This window comes from Apis laboriosa, unplaced genomic scaffold (genome assembly GCF_014066325.1).
Source record: "Apis laboriosa isolate Shangri-la unplaced genomic scaffold, ASM1406632v1 scaffold34_cov151, whole genome shotgun sequence".
Taxonomy (NCBI): domain Eukaryota; kingdom Metazoa; phylum Arthropoda; class Insecta; order Hymenoptera; family Apidae; genus Apis; species Apis laboriosa.
In genome coordinates, this window is record NW_025222928.1 from 2,381,061 (window position 1) to 2,398,382 (window position 17,322).

Consider the following 17,322-nt stretch of genomic DNA (forward strand, 5'->3'; position numbering starts at 1 on the left):
ATATTTTTAATGTATCAACATAAATTGAACTATATGTCTGAATATATTCAATTTTATTCTGTATATACATATTGAAAATAGAGAAAAGTTACAAGTATAGTAATATTCTTCTTGATTTAACCAAATGTATTTTAATCTATGAATTTATTTTTGTTTAAAGAATTAATCGTTATCAGTATTTCAAAATACATCTGTATTTCAAATTGTTATATTATTATACGATTGACGATAAAGTATTAATTAAAATAAATAAAATTTTATCGTCATTAATTAAATTTTATAAAAAAAGATTTTCTTAAGCGTTAAATAATAGAAATATGCAGTCTATGTATTAAAAATGTTATATGTATCATACTGATAATTTTGAAAATGTATTATTTTATATATCAAAATTAATTATAATTATATTTATAATTTTAAAGTTTTAATTGTAAAAACATTTCAGTTAGAGCGATGACAATATTAGCTAAATGTTAAATCAAAAAAAATAAATGAATTAAATTTAAATATATGTGATCAAAAAATTATACTATGATGTGTATACATGAAGTATCAAATATAAAGTATCATTTAATCATTTGTTAATTAAATAGATTAAATAATACTAATAAATATTGCATTTTATTTTATTTATATCATATTTATTAAACAAAAAGTACATATTTTCAAATTTTTTAAGAAATGTATTTTAATTTTCATTATTCAATTTAATATAAAGTTAAATATGAAGTAATCTTCTTATCATACTATGAATGTATGATATATATGATATTATACATTATACATAAATCACAAAGAATGAGAAGAAACATTACTACTTTGAGATAATATCTGAAATGATAAAGAATTTATACTTATTTTTTTATAATATAAAATTATTAATTTATATTTCTTTCATTTTTAAATATTGTAAAAATTACTTGTAGAGTATCAATTTCTTTGTCCCAATTTCTTTCACCAATAAGTTTAACTGTTTTTATAAATATATCTCTTATTTTATTAATATTTTGTTTAAATACTTCCATTACATCAGCTGCATGAACATTATCTTCACAATCTTTCCAGCAATCATAATCAGTGGCTACTGCCACAACTGCATATAAGAGTCCTGCTTCTTTTGCTAAATATACCTTGTTTAAAAAATTTTTTATTGGATATATTAAATATATTATAATAATAATATTTAATATTTATAATTGTATGTGTGCGCGCGCGCGCGCGTGTGTACATACACATTATTTTTATAATTTTTAAATTTGAAAATAAATATACCTCTGGACATGTTGTCATATTAACTAAATGTCCACCCCACATACGCAATGCATTACTTTCAGCTTTTGAAGAAAATCTTGGTCCTTCTATTGTCACAATTGTTCCTCCTTTTCTTATCTTATATCCTAATTCTTTACCAACTTCAAATAATATCTGAGATGTAGTTGGATCAAAAGCTGGTTCCATTGGCATATGGCATACTCCTAAAATTTTAGTGTAATATTTTTTAGTATAATATTTATAGATAAAAGATAAAATTTATATTATATTGTGATTATTTAAATATAATTTACCAGAATATTTAGGTGAAGTACCATCATAAAAAGTTGTACTTCTTTTTATTGTCCTATCTAAAAAGCTATCTGGAACAACTAATAGTCCTTTACAAATAAAATCTTGTAAAGAGCCACATGCTGTTGATGCAATTATATGAGTACATCCAGCTAAGCGTAAAGCTTCAATATTGGCACGATAATTTACTGCAGTAGGACTTATCTTATGATCTGGTCCATGTCTATATTTAATTATATAAAATTTTTCTCAAACTTTTTTTAGAGATCAAGAAAATATTTAAAATATAAAGAATATTTTATTATTAATTTATATTAAATATTATATAATATTACATATCATATAATATAATAAATAAAAATATTATAAATATAATATATAATATATATTATAAATATAATAATTTATAAATTAGATATTAAAAATTCAATAAATATTCCATTATATACATATATATACATATATATATATATAACTACCTTGATAATAATATCACATCTACATCATTAATATTTCCGTGATAAAGATCACTAGATGGAAATCCAAATTCATTTTTAGCTTTTTCTCGTGTAGTTATAGTTTGACAATTTAATATTTGATTTTGAGGATTATTTAAACCTGAACCACCAATTATTCCGACCTATAAATTTGTATTATATGAATTTAAATAATAATTCTTTGAATTAAAAAAAAGAAAATCACTTTCTCATCACGTGACAATTAAGAATTATTGTTTATTCGAATTTAACTGTAATTCTTATAAATAATACAAATATTTAAAAACGCAATAATGTAAATTATAAAAATAATGATATAAATATCTATATGATTTAAAGAAAAATAGAATAATTTACTAGATATAAATTATTTATAATAAATATATATAAATATAATCTTTCAATTTTAATAACTTTTATCATACCTTAACTTTATATTTATTCATATTTAACTTTGTCAATATTATTTAATCGAATATTAATTAAAAACTTCTGAAATAATACTTTTTATGTTTTTAAATATACATTAATGATTAGAAGTTTAATTTATGTATTAATTTATAAAATCATACTGATAAAAGCACACATGAAATATAGAATAGTTATCAGTTTCCATCTAATGATAATAAATTATCCCTACTCTTTTTCTATGTTATATATTTCTCTTAATGTCACTAATAACCCAGATAAATAATTAATGCAATATTAAATAATAGAAATAAAAAAAATATAAAAATATGTAAAAATATATATATATGACATAGAAATGTAAAAATATTTATAAGAAATACAAACTATTATCTTTTTTAAAACATAATTAGTAATGCCATCTCTTTGAAAAATACTCAAACTTACTATATAATGTTACCGATAGTAAAATGAACTTATAATTCTAAACTTGTTTGCAGGAATATCAAACATTCTGATTTTTTGTACAATCAATATTTCAAAATATTATATCTTATTTTATTTAATATAAAAATTAATTGAAAAATTAATATTTTGAAACCATAACATTTTTGTATACCAACTTTCGTGTTTTAATCTTTAAAATTGACAAAAGTATTCTACAAATATATTAATATTTTAAATATAACATTTTTTTTTTAAGATATAAGTATGTATGTTTTATTATATTATAAATGCAAAATATGTTATAAATTTATAAATTTATATAAATGTTATAAATTTATATAAATATAATCTAAAATAAATGATATCTAAAAATATCTAATAAATTATTTAATAAATTATTTAATAAAAAGAACTTTATTAAGCCATTAGAAAAAATATTTTAACTGATAATTCATATTCAAATATTACATATATATATATATAATAAGAGAAAGAGAGTTTAATTGTTTATAATATACAGATAACTTAATAAAAATAAAAAATGAAAAAAATATTAAATTTCAAAGTTCTTCTGCATCTTCCAGACGTTTAATCACTTTTTTATATTCTTCTTCTAAACTTCTATATTCTTTCTCTAGAGTTTGTATACGTTGTTCCAATGTAGGTAAAGTAATATTCGAATGTTTGTCAATATTCTTCAATGCGCATTCCAATTTTTTCAAATCATTTTGCTCTCGTCTATATGGAATATTCAATCTTCTTTTTACATCTAATCTATATTCACGATATTCTTGTTCATTTGTTAAATCTGTACTTCGCAATCTTAAAATTTCGTACACTCTGCGAGCTTGTTTCTAAAAATAATAATAAATAATATATTAGAATTAAAAATATTTCTTCTAATAATTTAAACATAAAAAATACCTTATTAATCTTGAATTTTTCTTTAGCTTCTGCGGCCATTGCTTTATTAAAACCTTGAAGTAGATACTCTCGTGAAAAACTAGATAATGTACAGCAATTCATTGCATCCACATAATCTCTTAATCGTTGAAAGGTCATTGAAGGGTCCTCAACTACAACAATGATGATAATGCCTTACCAAAATGTACTAGATTTACTGAAATAAAAGTATCTAATCAGATTTTACTTTTGTATTATTCCTTTCAAAATTGAATTATCATTAGTTATAAATTTATTTTCATTTACCTGTTATATCTTTGACTTGATTCCGCCCAATATATTCGCGATAAATAGCATGTAATAAATGTGTACCAAGACCTATATTTTGAAATGGTGGTAAAATTAAAACTTGAGCTATACGAGGTCTAGTATGATGTGGATATGCATAGTATTGATATACAGTAGCAAAACCAGTAGTTGCATAACGAACAGTACTATCTGTTGTTTGATATTTTTCAAACCTATCTCAAAAAAAAAATTTTTAAAAATAATTCTATTTAAAAAAAAAAAATTTTTTTATGTAATTAAAAAGCAGTATAAAATAAAATTATAATTAAATACACATACATGTTAAAGTAATGCCATCGATCATCATCAATATCTATAAAATTAGCAGCATCTATATACCATAATACAAATGTTTGAAGACGTTGATGATATTCCTTAAATCCCTTATAAGTCATATCTGCTTTATAAACTTCAAATTTTCTTGTGCAACCATCATCTTTATTGTTTATAAGTTTTGAATAATTAATTATTAAATTCTTTATAATATTTTTTTAAATATATAATTTATGAATAATATTGCAGATTATTACCATTAACAGAAAATGAATGAAGTAATTCTCCATGAGGTTTAAATGTATCATCCTTTTTTAAAGATTCAATAAATGCATCTATATTATCATGAACTTGTGGAGCTAGTTTTTCAGCAATTTTTGGCAATACTTCATCAGCTTCGACTCCTTCATAAAGTATTTTATTTATTTTTTCTGAATAAGTCATGCCTAGATAAGTTTCTAAACAACCTGCTGAATAATAAAGCTTCACTCTGAGATCCCGGTAACCAAATATAGATTCACTAATAAAAACAAAATTAATAATTGAAAAATCAATTAAAATAAATATAATACTAATATTCAATATAATTTATAATATTTATATAATATTTTATATTATTATATTTATAATTATAGAAAAAAAATTATTTAAAAATATGTATCTATATATATTATTTTTGAACTATATATCTTTAATAATACATATTTTAAAAACAAACCTATCTCCAAATACTTGATGAGACATTTCTGGTTTAAATGTAGTTTCATTATTTTCTAAATCTTCAAAAGAACGTATTAATTTAAATTCCAGAGCTTCATTACTACTCATTACTAAACTTTTTAAACGTGCAGTAGCTGGATCTTCCATATTATACTAGTAATAAAATATATAATATAAATTTATCTATAAAAAATAAAAAATTAAAATTGAATTAATAATTTGTTATAAGTAAATTTAAAAAATTAAATTTTATATAAATATTTTCACTATTACATGTACTTGTATATATAATAGCGATATGTAACAATAGTAAATTCATTTAAAAAATATACATAGATATATATATATATATATAGAAATTTTNTGATTAACAAGTTACCGCTAACATTTATAGGTTATGAATTATATATTTTAAAATTAAATAAATCATAGAAAATAAACTTTATTTATTATTATTATTATTATTATTATTATTATTATAAAACAATTACATGTAAGTTATTTAATCAATAACAAATTAAAATTTTTTAAAATAATTTTTTATATTATTGTATACATATATGTTTTTGTTATGTTTCAAAAAATATCATATTTTTATATTATTATATGTAAAAATATCATAATATTATACCTTCTTTTGATAATTGTGTATAATTTTTCAATAGAACACTATTTTTTGATACTTTTCTTTAAACATAACTATAAAACAACTTCGCGCCAAAAATAAAGCGGTTATTTAAGCTTTCATTACAATCCCTTCAAAGATTAAGACTTTCTGATATTCTTACGAGTTATTGGTCGTTTTCAAAAGAATATTCTCTTTAGTTTGTATATAAATCTTTTTAAATTCAAGAATAAACATTATTATTACATTAATAATAATCAATTTATATTATATTTTTTTCGAATTATAAATATCATAAAATATAAGTGAATTTTTTTTATGAAATTATTTGGATGCGAATATAAATCTATAAAATTGAATTTTATTTGTAATTTTATTCGTTTATTATATTTGTATTATATAAAATAACAAATGAAATACATTGACTAGATACATATCGTATTTAATTTTTTATTTTGAATCTTAAAGTTAATTTTTGAAATACATTAAATATTTCAATACATTGCTGGAATTTTTTGTCGTAATATTTTCTAATAAAAATAAATTTTTTCAATAATTTCAATAATCAAAAATGTCTGCAGGTGAGGTAAAAAAGACAGAAGAACCTTTAATATTTCATACGTATCCTTTATGTAAAGTAAGTTTACCTTTTTAATTTATGTTATAAGATATTTAAAATTGCAATAATATTATAATTTATTTAAACTATAGTATAGTGATATGCGAGAAGAAATGAAACAAGAAGCAATAGAAATATGTGTTACTGCAACGGAAAAATATACTGATAACCATGAATTAGCAGCTCGAAGTATTAAAGAAAGTTTAGATAATAGATTTGGAGGTCCATTTCATGTTGTCATTGGAGAATCATATGCTTGTGCAGTTACATATCAAGCAACATCATTATTATACATGTATAATGCTGGCAATATTGCTATTCTTGTATGGAGAACAGTTTCAACTTTTTAATGATAATATTAAAATTTTAGCATTTTATTGTAAACAAATTTTATACTATATAACATAATATTTCTCTTATATTTATTTTACATTCTCTTCTGAAGAAGAAGAATTTATAATATGGGTAAATATACATGAATTTATAAAGAATATAAAACTGAATCCACAATTGAAATAAACTTCATTATAATCAGTTGATTGTCTTTTTTTAATATTTTTTCATTGATTGAAGAAAATTATTAACATTTAATTTTAAGTCAGTGTTGCATTGTTTTGACAACTTTATTGAAATGGTAAGATCAAATTAAAATGAGTGATTTTATAGAATAATTTATTATTGTTATATCATTTTTATTGTTATATAAAAATTTATAATATTCGAAAACTTTTATTTTTCATTAAATTAAAATTGTTTCGTGAATTGTAATTGTATATACAATTATGAAGAATTTGTGTTTATATATGCATATAAATTTCATCACAATTTTATCATCAGTGAAAAAAATTATGATTTTATAAATATTTTTATTTATAAAAAGAAGAGAAAGAAAAAAAAAAAGAAAGAAAGGAGCAAAAATATTTAAAATTTTAAATATATATGAGGTTATGAAGATAACGCGTGTAATTATTACAGAAATATATATTTAAATTAATATATATTTTTTAACAAATGACATTTTTGTTCGATTATATAAAAATAAAAAGAAATTTGTAAAACATATTTTTAGTATTCAATTCTGATATTTGCAGGCCAGTACACTTATTGCAACAGGCTTGGGTCTTGCTGTAGTAGGTTTTACAGGACGTTATATAATTAAAAAAATGCCACATTTATCTCAAAAAATGGCAGAAGTTTATAAAAATGTACCAAAATTAAATCCAAAGGTAAACTTATTAAATATTATGTTATATTTATACAAATATATGTACATATATATATTAATGAATTAATGAAAATATGTCATAATAGACTTTAGCAAACAGTAAATATTATAAAGGTGGTTTTGAATCTAAAATGACACGACGTGAAGCTAGTTTAATCTTGGATGTTTCACCAACTGCAAGTAAAGTGAAAGTAAAACAGCAATTTAAAAAAATCATGGCTGTGAATCATCCAGATCGAGGTGGATCTCCATATATTGCAGCAAAAATTAACGAAGCAAAAGATTTATTAGAAAAATAATAGTTAAATGTATGAATATAAATAGTGTACATGAAATTTATTGTATGTAGTTTTATAAATTTAATTTCAAGTAAATTTTTATGTATATATTTAATAATATAATGATTTTAAATATTTTATTTAATATGTAATAAAATTGTTTATACATTTATGATTCCTTTAATTTTATATTTATATTTTTAATATATTTATATTAAATTAAAAATTATACTAATAAAAATATAACATGTGATTTAATACAATAAATATATTAAAATTTTATAATATATATAATAAACTTAGTTCGTACGTTTTTGTAAATAATAAATGTATAAAAAATTTTATAAATCAATATAAATCAATGTAATAAATTATTGATGTGTAATTTTTTACTTTTATACTAAATTTATATTTACAGAAAGAAATACTGTAGATGTAACATTATAATCTTATATAGTACATTCGTTTTTTTAGGAGTTACAATAAAATAATATATTGACTAGAATCTTTCAATAGATAAAATCTCATTATTATCGTCCTAATTTATTTTCTTTTTGTTCCGCATGTTGCCGTGATATTTTAGTTCTTAGTTTTATAATTGTGCTACCAGGCAGTGATCCAGGTACTTTAAATATACTCTAGTAAAAAAAAAACAAAATATATATCATGAATTACATTTGTTAAAAAACATTTAATATGTATAATATATAACAAAAAATAAAAAAATATATTTACCTGCATAAAATCATGACATTTTAAAACAATACTATCTTTTGTTATTTCTTTAAAGCATTCTGCTAATGTTGTAAAATCTTGACAAGCAAGCAAGTTGCATTTATTCCTTTTTATCAGAGTTAATGCAACACGAAATATAATTTTACTGCCTTCATAAAAAAGACAATCCCATATACGCAGCGTAGTCTGCCAAGTTGTAAATATTTTATTCAATACTTCTATATTTTATGGCAATCCAAACAGGTATTAATTCAAAATGTTAAACTAATGAATGAATCAACTGTGTACACACCACATATAATAATGTTAAAAGACATCAAAAATACCAATTTTATGAATTTTATTTTTAAAAAACATATACAATCAACTTTACCTCAATTGGTAATACTTCTGCAAATAAGCACACAAACCACTTCGTTGTAATAACTGCCCAAGGTAAACCTATATTTGTTACATGTTGATAAATATCTGGCATTTTTATTCTAAAATAAAAATTTATATAAATATATATGTATAATTTATATACTTATATTAAAGATTTAAAAAACTTACTTGACTAATTCTGCAAGAACATCAATATCTGTAAGTAGGCCATCCATCGTTGGTGTATAATAATCAGGTAAAATTTTTTCTATTAAGATCTTTAATAACCAAAATGCTGTTTCTTCATTTTTTGTAACAAGTAATAATAAACCTGCTATATAATTTAAGCCCTATAAAAATATCAAATATTTTTTATAAAAAATATTAAAAATATAATATAAAATAAAATATTAAAAAATATAAATTATATTAAAAATATGTTATAAATATTATTAGAATAATTTAATATACCTGACAATATCCTACTGTTTTATTCTGATGAGCAAATGCTAATAAAATATTATATAATTGATATTGTTGATTTTCTGTATTATTAAAAAATATATTATCAGGAAAAGTTCTTGGTAGATCAGTTTTTATGACATCTGCAACTTGTTTATTATGTGGAGGTTGTAATAGTCTTTGATAAAGATCAGAATCTACATTTTTTAATTCTTCTCCTCCACTAACAGACAACCATACCTTTAAGAATCAAATTTTTTCTTTTTATATATTTATAAAATAAATTAAAATATGAATCTTATACTTACTAATCCTCTATGTTCTCCTGGTATACCTTTACGAACATATCTTTTTATTGTAATATTTCGTTGTAATGATTTTCCTTCTCCAATGATTTCAGACCATTTTTTTGCTCTTTTAGCAAGTACTTTGAGATATTCTGACATAAAATCTTCATAAGTTTCATAGTCAAAATCATGAGGTCTTTCAAAACCATATTCATCCACGTTGCTAATAAATATATTAAAGAAATACATAATTATATTAAAAAAATATATTTTTATATATTATAAAAAGGAAAAAAGAAATTTATATATAATATATAATAAATTATAAAAGTAAAATATATTGATGAATATAATTGAAAAATAATAATAAATTTTAATTAAGAAATATATCAACTAAATTATTATTATTCATTCTTTTTATAATATTAAATTGTTTTCATAAAAGATAACCTTAAGTCGAAACAAAAGTAAAAAACATTTTTATTTATGTTAAATTAATTATATTATTCGTAATTTCTATATACATTTGTAAAGTATAGAATTATAATGTTAATAACAAACAATATAAAATTTACGATGGTCACCTAAAACATGAACTTGCCATACCCCACGCAAGACGATGCTGACATATAATTTCTGCCAAATATAGGGTGTTCAATAAATTCTTTTCAATTTTAAATTTTTTATTCAGTGACATAATTAAAATATATTTGTATTAATGTATGTATGTTGTATCAGCGAATATTTTGTCTTCTTTCTTGAATTTAATTTTTTATATTAAATTAGAATTTTATATTTAATATTTGTACGTATTTTTTGTCATATATAATAAATGACTTTAAAATTAATAAGTATAATAATTAAAAGTTAAATATTTAATTTTTAATAGTGGCACGAATCTTTATTTACAAAAATATATACATATCTTATCTGAAAGTTAGATATGTAATTTTGAAATTTATATATATATATATATATATATATATATATATATAATTAGATTTGAATAATATTTAATAAATACAAGATTATAAATAAATGACTTACATATAATATAATATTACAATAAAGTATTATATTTAGTATTATAATTAGTATTATATTAAAATAAAAAAAAATGATAATATATTTCAAAAAAGTGAGAAAGTCGATTTGTTAAACAATAATCATTCATAATCGAGAAAACTAGTCGATATTGGAGTCACTAGTTCAAAATTTGCGCAAGCGTAGTTATTTGACAGCCATTTATATTCAATATTCAAATAAATGATTGATATTTTTTAATATCAAAATATTATATAATATTTTATTCAATTTAAATGTATTTGACAATGAATATATATATCTATGTACTTTAAGTATTTATTTTTATTATATCACATAAATATTTATGTTTTTCTTAAGATTTAGTTGAATGATAAAGAAATTCTTGTGAACGTACCCTAGTTTCTACGGCACTGGCGCACGTGTTTCTTGCATACGATGTTGGCGACGCATGTGCAAGAAATCCTTTTCAAGGGACAAATTCCTGAGTCTGGCAAGAGTGGTCGATACTCGATATTACGGTACCACATGGTAACGGAGGTAAAATGGCGTTAAATGTTCCTTGTGTCGCTGGTAAGAATTTTTGTGTTGTGTTTATTAATAATCTTCTTATCTTAAAATCAAATTTTTACTGACATTTTTTTATAAATATTATCAACAAATGTAGAATGTATATCTATCTATAATATACTTTACAAGTTTCATATTACACCACGACTGATTGCACAAAAATGCGTCATGTGGCATTGTATTACTGGAACACATTTATGATTAAAAAATGCGTCATATAGTATCTCATTATAAGAATGTATTTACTATTAGATGCATTTATGTATAATATTTATTTTTGACAGTTTCATTCAATTTTATAAATAATTCATAAATATTTAAATTTATCTTGAAGATTAATTATAATGTATAAGATTATTTTATAATATATATGATTTTTTTATTTTATATTTTTTTTATTAATAAAATTAATTATATAAGTTTGTAAATATTATCAAATTTAGTAATACAAAAATTTTAAAATTGCATAATTAATTTTCTTTAGTAAGAGGTTCCATTGGAATCAGCTTAGGACAAGGCCCACCATCGTATGAACCAGTAAAATCATTTCCTAAAGATGATAGTAAAACATGTAAAGCAATGGCTTTTAGCCCAGAAGGACGTTATTTTGCATGGATCAATGGAATGACTGCCAAGATTTTACATTGTTCTACATGGAAAATTATTACAGAAATCAAAAGGCCCAAAATTTCTGCAATTCAATTCTCCACTCGAAGCACATATTTTATGACATGGGAACCATTCATTGGTATTATTTTAATTTTAATTTATTTTTGTTTTTTCTTAAATTTAATTTTTGAATTTTTTAGTTTGATAATAAAAATATATTTTTTTAATTTTATTTTTTTTATCTAAATTGAATAAATATTTAAAAATTATAATATTTATTTGTAATTTATTGACTATAAAAAAAATATTTATATTGTCAATTTATATATTATAGCAACAACATCAAATCCTCAAGGAATAGCAAATCTTCATATATGGAAATCAGAGACTGGAGAACTGGTGAAGAGTTTTATACAGAAAAAACAATCAGATTGGTAATGTATTGCATAATTGTTTTATTAAATTAATTATTTTAATTATTAATTAAAATTTATATTAAATTTATTAATTATTAAAAATTATTTTTAATAATAAATTTTTATTTGTTTTTTCTTTTAATGTTTTATAATTATATCATCAAAAAAATATATAATTTTTATAAATACATTATAATAAATATAAAATTATATTTCTTACAAATATAATTTTTATAAATATTATATTTTAAAGATATTTTAGAGTTCAAAATTTCACATTGAATAATTAAAAAAATTCTGAATATAGAAAAACTGTTTACTTCTTTTAAATAAGTGAAAACTTATTTATCTTATATCTTATAGCTACATTTATAAAATATCTATCTAGGGAACCTCAATGGACAAGTGATGAAAAAGTCTGTGGGATGTTAGTTGGTGCAGATGTCATTCTATATGAAGATGTGAATTTTAATAAGATTATGTACAGAATAAATGTAGCCAAAGTTGCTAAATTTAGTATATCACCAAGTAATACTCCATACTATATTCTCTGTTATATGCCGGGTAATTAAATTTTGTTGTATTTATTTAATTTTAAATTAAACAAGTGCATGTATGATATATATCAAGGTACTTATATGTGGAGAGTATATCATTTTCTTCGTTGTTATTTATTAAGATAATTATGATGAACATTGGTGCTTCATAAAAATTAAGAGAAGTTACAAAAATTTTAAGATAATAAACATTATGATTTAAAAATGATAATTAGTAATTCTATTTGATTGATCAAAATATATAAAATGTTTATTAGTAATATAGTTCAAGCATAAGTCATGTAAAAAATTGGCATATTTTATGAAATACTTTTTTATTTCAGTTTCTCTCATTATGAAGCAAATATGTGTGGCAAGCATGTAATACACAAATGGAATGAAGATTATAAGATAATTATATCTGTAGAATACTTTAATATTTTAAAGAAGTACAACAGAATATTAATAATGGTATTTTGCAAAATATACAAGTATGAATATTTAATCAGGATCAACAGTAATGGGAAATTTTCCTGATTATTGCATGCTCATTTTTATATGTAAGTACTTTTATAAAGTTTTAGGGAATCATAAAATATATTTAACAGGTAATTATTTTTTTGTTTCAAATACTTACAATTTTTAGATATTTCTAAATCAAATTCGAAATTAAATTTAATATCATATCTTTGTAAGACAAATAAATACTCTCCACATTAAATACCAAATTAATAAATTATATAATTCCGTATAAAATACTACATTACAATTATAATTTAAATACCAGATCAATTAATTATTATAAATAGTATTATTATACATTATAGGAAAATCGGATCAACCTTCATTTGGGAGACTATTTCAATATCCAAAGTTTGAGTCCACACAAGCTTTAGCAAATAAAAGTTTTTTTCAGGTATTATATTATTAAAAAGTTTATATATATATATGTATATGTATGAAATCTTTTCTGAAACTATCATTTTTAGGCGGACAGAGTAAACATTTATTGGAATAATAATGGAACAAATGTCTTATTAATGACAAGTACAGAAGTTGATAAAACAGGTGCTTCATATTATGGAAAACAGACTTTACACTATCTTAGTACAAAAGGAGAAACTGCTTTGGTTATGCTTAGTAAGTTGTTTTATTAATTATTATTAATATTTATGAAATATTTTTTTTATCTTTAAAACAAATTCTTTTTTTTTTTAATTAGGTAATAAAGGTCCCATACATGCTGTTCAGTGGTCTCCTAAAAATAATGAATTCTGTGTTGTATATGATTTTATGCCAGCTAAAGCCACATTATTTAATCTTAAATGTGAACCAATATTTGAGTTTGGTTCTCTGCATCGAAATAGCATTTATTACAATCCTCAGGGGAATAATATCCTTTAATTACTTTAAAATATTGTTTATATTATGCATTAAAATTATTTAATTCTTTTAATTAATTGAAATGATCTTTATTAGTAACTATATTTTCTTAACCACTTTGTACTTCTAATTTTGACTGGATTTGGCAACCTCCGTGGTGGTATCGAATTATGGGATGTTGGTAACAGAAAATTAATTGCAAAAACTGAAGCTCCTGATACAACACTTCTTCAATGGTCGCCAGATGGAGAACATTTTATGACTGCAACTACTGCACCTAGGCTTCGAATGGGCAATGGGTAAATAATTTATAATTTATATTACAATTATATTATATTAATAATTGGATATTAATTCATATCCAATGAATATTTGTTATATAGTTTTAAGATTTGGCATTATACTGGAACTTTATTATATGAGCGACCATGGAATGAACAAGAAGAACTTTGGGAAGTTTTATGGCAAACTTTTTCACCAGGAACATTTCCAGAGAAACCAATTAGTTATAAAGCTGTTGAAGGAATTGCTCCTAGTCAACCACAAGGTGAAAGTTCTTTATAATATATATATCTTGAAACAATAAAATAATTATATAAATTGATATTGTTTATAATGTTTTTTTATTTATAGCATCAAAACAAGTATATCGACCACCTTCTGCAAGAGGAGAAACTATTTCTTTTAAATTGCGCGATGATGAAATGTTCAAAGATAAAAAAAAAACTCCAAAATGTAAGATAAATTTAAAAGTAATTTTATATATACAACATGAATATCTTATTTAATATTTATTGTAGCTACAACAAAAGCAAAGAAAAAGACAAAGAAAACTACAAAGGAATCAGAAGCACTTGCATCTTCTCAATCAAATAATCCAAGTACAAATGGACAAGTTACTACAAGTACTGAAACTCAGAATTTAACTACAAATGTTCCTGAATGTGATAATTTGGAAAGGAGTAAGAAAATTAAAAAAATTAAAAGTGTAAGAATCTTTATAAATTTTTTAATTAGGAAATAAAATTTAGAAAAATTATAACATTTCTCATTTTTTATAGAAATTAGAGCAGATTTCAAAATTAAAGGAACTGCTAGTAGCTGGGAAGCAATTAGAAATCAATCAATTAGATAAGATCAAGAAAGAAGCTGATTTAATGAAAGAACTCGAAGAACTTGCTTTATGATGAACATTTCAAATTGCGGATATGTATGGTTTTTAAAAAAAATCTAAATATTTCTTTTAAAAATGGAAAATGATCTCGGTCTCTCACATACGATATTACATACGTACAGAAGTTACGTTTGGCTGTACATAAAATTTTCATTATCTGAAGAGGAGATAGTGGGAACAAATTAAATTTTGAAAGTGCATTGAATAGGTTTCCACGTCATTAAAGTTATTAAAATTTAAAATATAAATTCTTTTTTTAAGCGATGATAATGAAATTAAAATGGTCCATCGCTATATCTTTTTTGATAGTTAGAAATGAAAATATTTTTTTTCTTCATTCTAATATTTCTAAATAGCACTGAAGAATATTACAACAGTCCAATAACGACCAAGCTTCCTTATCGTATAGTCCTGTATAAGAATGTTGCATTATAAAAAACTTACCCTTTCTGGTATTACATTTGATAAATAAAAGTTATACTGGATAAATCGCGTTATCTTGAAATTCAATTTTTTGAAAAAGTTGACTTTTAATAGATTACGCGATTTACTCATACATATAAAGAGCATAATGTGATGGAAATAATATAACTATAAAATCGAATGCATATAAAATTTGTTCTTGGAGACAGATGCTGTCATTGCAATTTTTATGTTTATAAATTATTCCACACTTATTCTATTTTTGTTTTATCAATTTTTTCATGAAAATTTAGCGAGGGTTAAAAATAGACATATCATTTTGTGATTTCATAATTATCAAAGTCATTTCATGAATATTTTCTGAACTTTTCGTTCTTATATATATTTTTGTTTTGTGCCTTGCATTATGTTTAAGATTCAGATTTTATATTTTTCTTGCTGTCAAGGATTATAAGACTGGTCAGATTAAAGTACTATTACGTGGCACAGTGTAATAAATAAATAAAAAAACTGCCAAAAAATTACCAACTATATTCCACGACTAAAGGAACATTTTTAAGTAATAAAGAAAATTTAGCTTTTTCAATTAGTTAATTTTTTAAAGTACTGTTCTTCAATAATGTTCAAAGTTGCCCTTGCTTATTTTACAGATTGTCGTATAAATTTTAACAACAATCTGTGTTTTGTAACAAGGATAGTTGTTGTATTGTTTTAATTTAATATTTACTGATATTGAGATTTTTAGGTTTATTTGAACAAATAAATTTGTACAATATAAATTGTACAAATTAAGAGGAAAATAAATTTTTTACCTCATTTCTATTTTGACATTAATAATTAAAAAAACTTAAATGCAATTGGAAAAATCTAGTAAAAAATATGACTAAAATTCATTAAATTATAATTGTGAAAATTATGTATCATTACTTCTGACATATACATTCTATCATATACATATAAATTATGAATGATGAGTGATGGGTTTATCATAAATTGAATTACATAAAAAAAATCACAATGGCCAATGTTGTGTATACTTACATGAAATTTATGAAAATAAATTATTAAAAACAAAAATGTCAACAATATGTAATATATTTTTATAAAATTGTATCCTTCCTGTATTACAATATATGTATGTAATTTTCGTTAAAAATTCTTATTTAAATTTATCATTTCATTTAAATTACAATATGTTTGTATATTATTTAGATTAATATTTGAATTTATGTATTATATTAAACAAATATTTTTAACATTAAAGAAGTTACATTTTTAAAATATTAAGATAAATTCCTATAACAAGGATAATATATAAGACAATAGGGGTTGAAAATTTTTTGTACATATATACGTTATATTATTAGAATTTTTATAGGTAACATGAATTAAAGGAAATAAACTATTTATAATA

At 21.3% G+C, this 17,322-nt stretch overlaps 6 protein-coding genes across 10 annotated transcripts; 3 read left to right on the forward strand and 3 right to left on the reverse strand.

The window, feature by feature from the left end:
* Nucleotides 1-630: 630 nt before the first annotated feature.
* Nucleotides 631-2,557, reverse strand: LOC122715000 (S-methyl-5'-thioadenosine phosphorylase). 2 transcript variants are annotated; one of them, XM_043936856.1, is made up of 6 exons: nt 2,486-2,557; nt 2,043-2,203; nt 1,566-1,786; nt 1,273-1,475; nt 921-1,130; nt 631-831 (listed from the first exon to the last, which is right to left on the reverse strand). In XM_043936856.1, exons 1-6 carry the CDS (start codon nt 2,504-2,506, stop codon nt 790-792), a joined length of 858 nt encoding a protein of 285 aa, XP_043792791.1. In that variant the 5' UTR covers nt 2,507-2,557; the 3' UTR covers nt 631-789. The 2 variants fall into 2 exon arrangements, with proteins under 2 accessions (XP_043792791.1, XP_043792792.1); XM_043936857.1 differs by having other exon boundaries at nt 633-853.
* An 814-nt stretch (nt 2,558-3,371) lies between these two features.
* LOC122715073 (histone acetyltransferase type B catalytic subunit) lies at nt 3,372-5,891 on the reverse strand. 2 transcript variants are annotated; one of them, XM_043936990.1, is made up of 7 exons: nt 5,791-5,891; nt 5,158-5,342; nt 4,697-4,959; nt 4,446-4,602; nt 4,125-4,339; nt 3,840-3,991; nt 3,372-3,769 (listed from the first exon to the last, which is right to left on the reverse strand). In XM_043936990.1, exons 2-7 carry the CDS (start codon nt 5,304-5,306, stop codon nt 3,476-3,478), a joined length of 1,230 nt encoding a protein of 409 aa, XP_043792925.1. In that variant the 5' UTR covers nt 5,307-5,342; nt 5,791-5,891; the 3' UTR covers nt 3,372-3,475. The 2 variants fall into 2 exon arrangements, with proteins under 2 accessions (XP_043792925.1, XP_043792926.1); XM_043936991.1 differs by lacking the exon at nt 5,791-5,891 and adding an exon at nt 5,433-5,469.
* A 435-nt stretch (nt 5,892-6,326) lies between these two features.
* LOC122715042 (dynein axonemal light chain 4-like) lies at nt 6,327-6,913 on the forward strand. The gene is made up of 2 exons (XM_043936937.1): nt 6,327-6,421; nt 6,496-6,913. The coding sequence occupies exons 1-2, from the start codon at nt 6,356-6,358 to the stop codon at nt 6,751-6,753; spliced, it is 324 nt and encodes a 107-aa protein (XP_043792872.1). The 5' UTR covers nt 6,327-6,355; the 3' UTR covers nt 6,754-6,913.
* On the forward strand, nt 6,909-8,023 carry LOC122715041 (mitochondrial import inner membrane translocase subunit TIM14). Of its 2 annotated transcripts, none has more exons than XM_043936936.1 (3): nt 6,909-7,037; nt 7,495-7,629; nt 7,715-8,022. In XM_043936936.1, the coding sequence occupies exons 1-3, from the start codon at nt 7,035-7,037 to the stop codon at nt 7,925-7,927; spliced, it is 351 nt and encodes a 116-aa protein (XP_043792871.1). In that variant the 5' UTR covers nt 6,909-7,034; the 3' UTR covers nt 7,928-8,022. The 2 variants fall into 2 exon arrangements, with proteins under 2 accessions (XP_043792871.1, XP_043792870.1); XM_043936935.1 differs by lacking the exon at nt 6,909-7,037 and adding an exon at nt 7,336-7,365 and having other exon boundaries at nt 7,715-8,023.
* A 222-nt stretch (nt 8,024-8,245) lies between these two features.
* Nucleotides 8,246-10,590, reverse strand: LOC122715045 (growth hormone-regulated TBC protein 1). 2 transcript variants are annotated; one of them, XM_043936942.1, is made up of 7 exons: nt 10,338-10,590; nt 9,775-9,976; nt 9,476-9,706; nt 9,194-9,354; nt 9,015-9,123; nt 8,642-8,827; nt 8,246-8,544 (listed from the first exon to the last, which is right to left on the reverse strand). In XM_043936942.1, exons 1-7 carry the CDS (start codon nt 10,448-10,450, stop codon nt 8,437-8,439), a joined length of 1,110 nt encoding a protein of 369 aa, XP_043792877.1. In that variant the 5' UTR covers nt 10,451-10,590; the 3' UTR covers nt 8,246-8,436. The 2 variants fall into 2 exon arrangements, with proteins under 2 accessions (XP_043792877.1, XP_043792878.1); XM_043936943.1 differs by lacking the exon at nt 8,642-8,827.
* A 669-nt stretch (nt 10,591-11,259) lies between these two features.
* Nucleotides 11,260-16,991, forward strand: LOC122714786 (eukaryotic translation initiation factor 2A). Its single transcript, XM_043936449.1, has 12 exons — nt 11,260-11,370; nt 11,852-12,115; nt 12,311-12,410; nt 12,781-12,956; nt 13,756-13,844; nt 13,918-14,068; nt 14,151-14,321; nt 14,436-14,610; nt 14,695-14,858; nt 14,945-15,046; nt 15,112-15,299; nt 15,373-16,991. The coding sequence occupies exons 1-12, from the start codon at nt 11,343-11,345 to the stop codon at nt 15,496-15,498; spliced, it is 1,734 nt and encodes a 577-aa protein (XP_043792384.1). The 5' UTR covers nt 11,260-11,342; the 3' UTR covers nt 15,499-16,991.
* Nucleotides 16,992-17,322: the final 331 nt, after the last annotated feature.

Coding starts and splice junctions, on each gene's coding strand:
- LOC122715073 (XM_043936990.1), bottom strand. CDS start 5,306: ATGGAAGATCCAGCTACTGCACGTTTAAAAAGTTTAGTAATGAGTAGT. Junction 4,960..5,157: donor CATCAAGTATTTGGAGATAG/GTTTGTTTTTAA, acceptor TGTTTTTATTAG/TGAATCTATATTTGGTTACC. Junction 4,340..4,445: donor CGATGGCATTACTTTAACAT/GTATGTGTATTT, acceptor TTTTTGAGATAG/GTTTGAAAAATATCAAACAA.
- LOC122715000 (XM_043936856.1), bottom strand. CDS start 2,506: ATGAATAAATATAAAGTTAAG. Junction 2,204..2,485: donor TGAATAAATATAAAGTTAAG/GTATGATAAAAG, acceptor ACAAATTTATAG/GTCGGAATAATTGGTGGTTC. Junction 1,131..1,272: donor ATATGACAACATGTCCAGAG/GTATATTTATTT, acceptor TTTTTAAACAAG/GTATATTTAGCAAAAGAAGC.
- LOC122715041 (XM_043936935.1), top strand. Junction 7,630..7,714: donor TACCAAAATTAAATCCAAAG/GTAAACTTATTA, acceptor ATGTCATAATAG/ACTTTAGCAAACAGTAAATA.
- LOC122714786 (XM_043936449.1), top strand. CDS start 11,343: ATGGCGTTAAATGTTCCTTGTGTCGCTG. Junction 12,116..12,310: donor GACATGGGAACCATTCATTG/GTATTATTTTAA, acceptor TATATATTATAG/CAACAACATCAAATCCTCAA. Junction 14,859..14,944: donor TGCTCCTAGTCAACCACAAG/GTGAAAGTTCTT, acceptor TTTTATTTATAG/CATCAAAACAAGTATATCGA.
- LOC122715045 (XM_043936942.1), bottom strand. CDS start 10,450: ATGTCACTGAATAAAAAATTTAAAATTGAAAAGAATTTATTGAACACC. Junction 9,124..9,193: donor GTTCTTGCAGAATTAGTCAA/GTAAGTTTTTTA, acceptor TTTTTATTTTAG/AATAAAAATGCCAGATATTT. Junction 8,545..8,641: donor AATGTCATGATTTTATGCAG/GTAAATATATTT, acceptor TTTTTTTACTAG/AGTATATTTAAAGTACCTGG.
- LOC122715042 (XM_043936937.1), top strand. CDS start 6,356: ATGTCTGCAGGTGAGGTAAAAAAGACAGAAGAACCTTTAATATTTCAT. Junction 6,422..6,495: donor ATACGTATCCTTTATGTAAA/GTAAGTTTACCT, acceptor TTTAAACTATAG/TATAGTGATATGCGAGAAGA.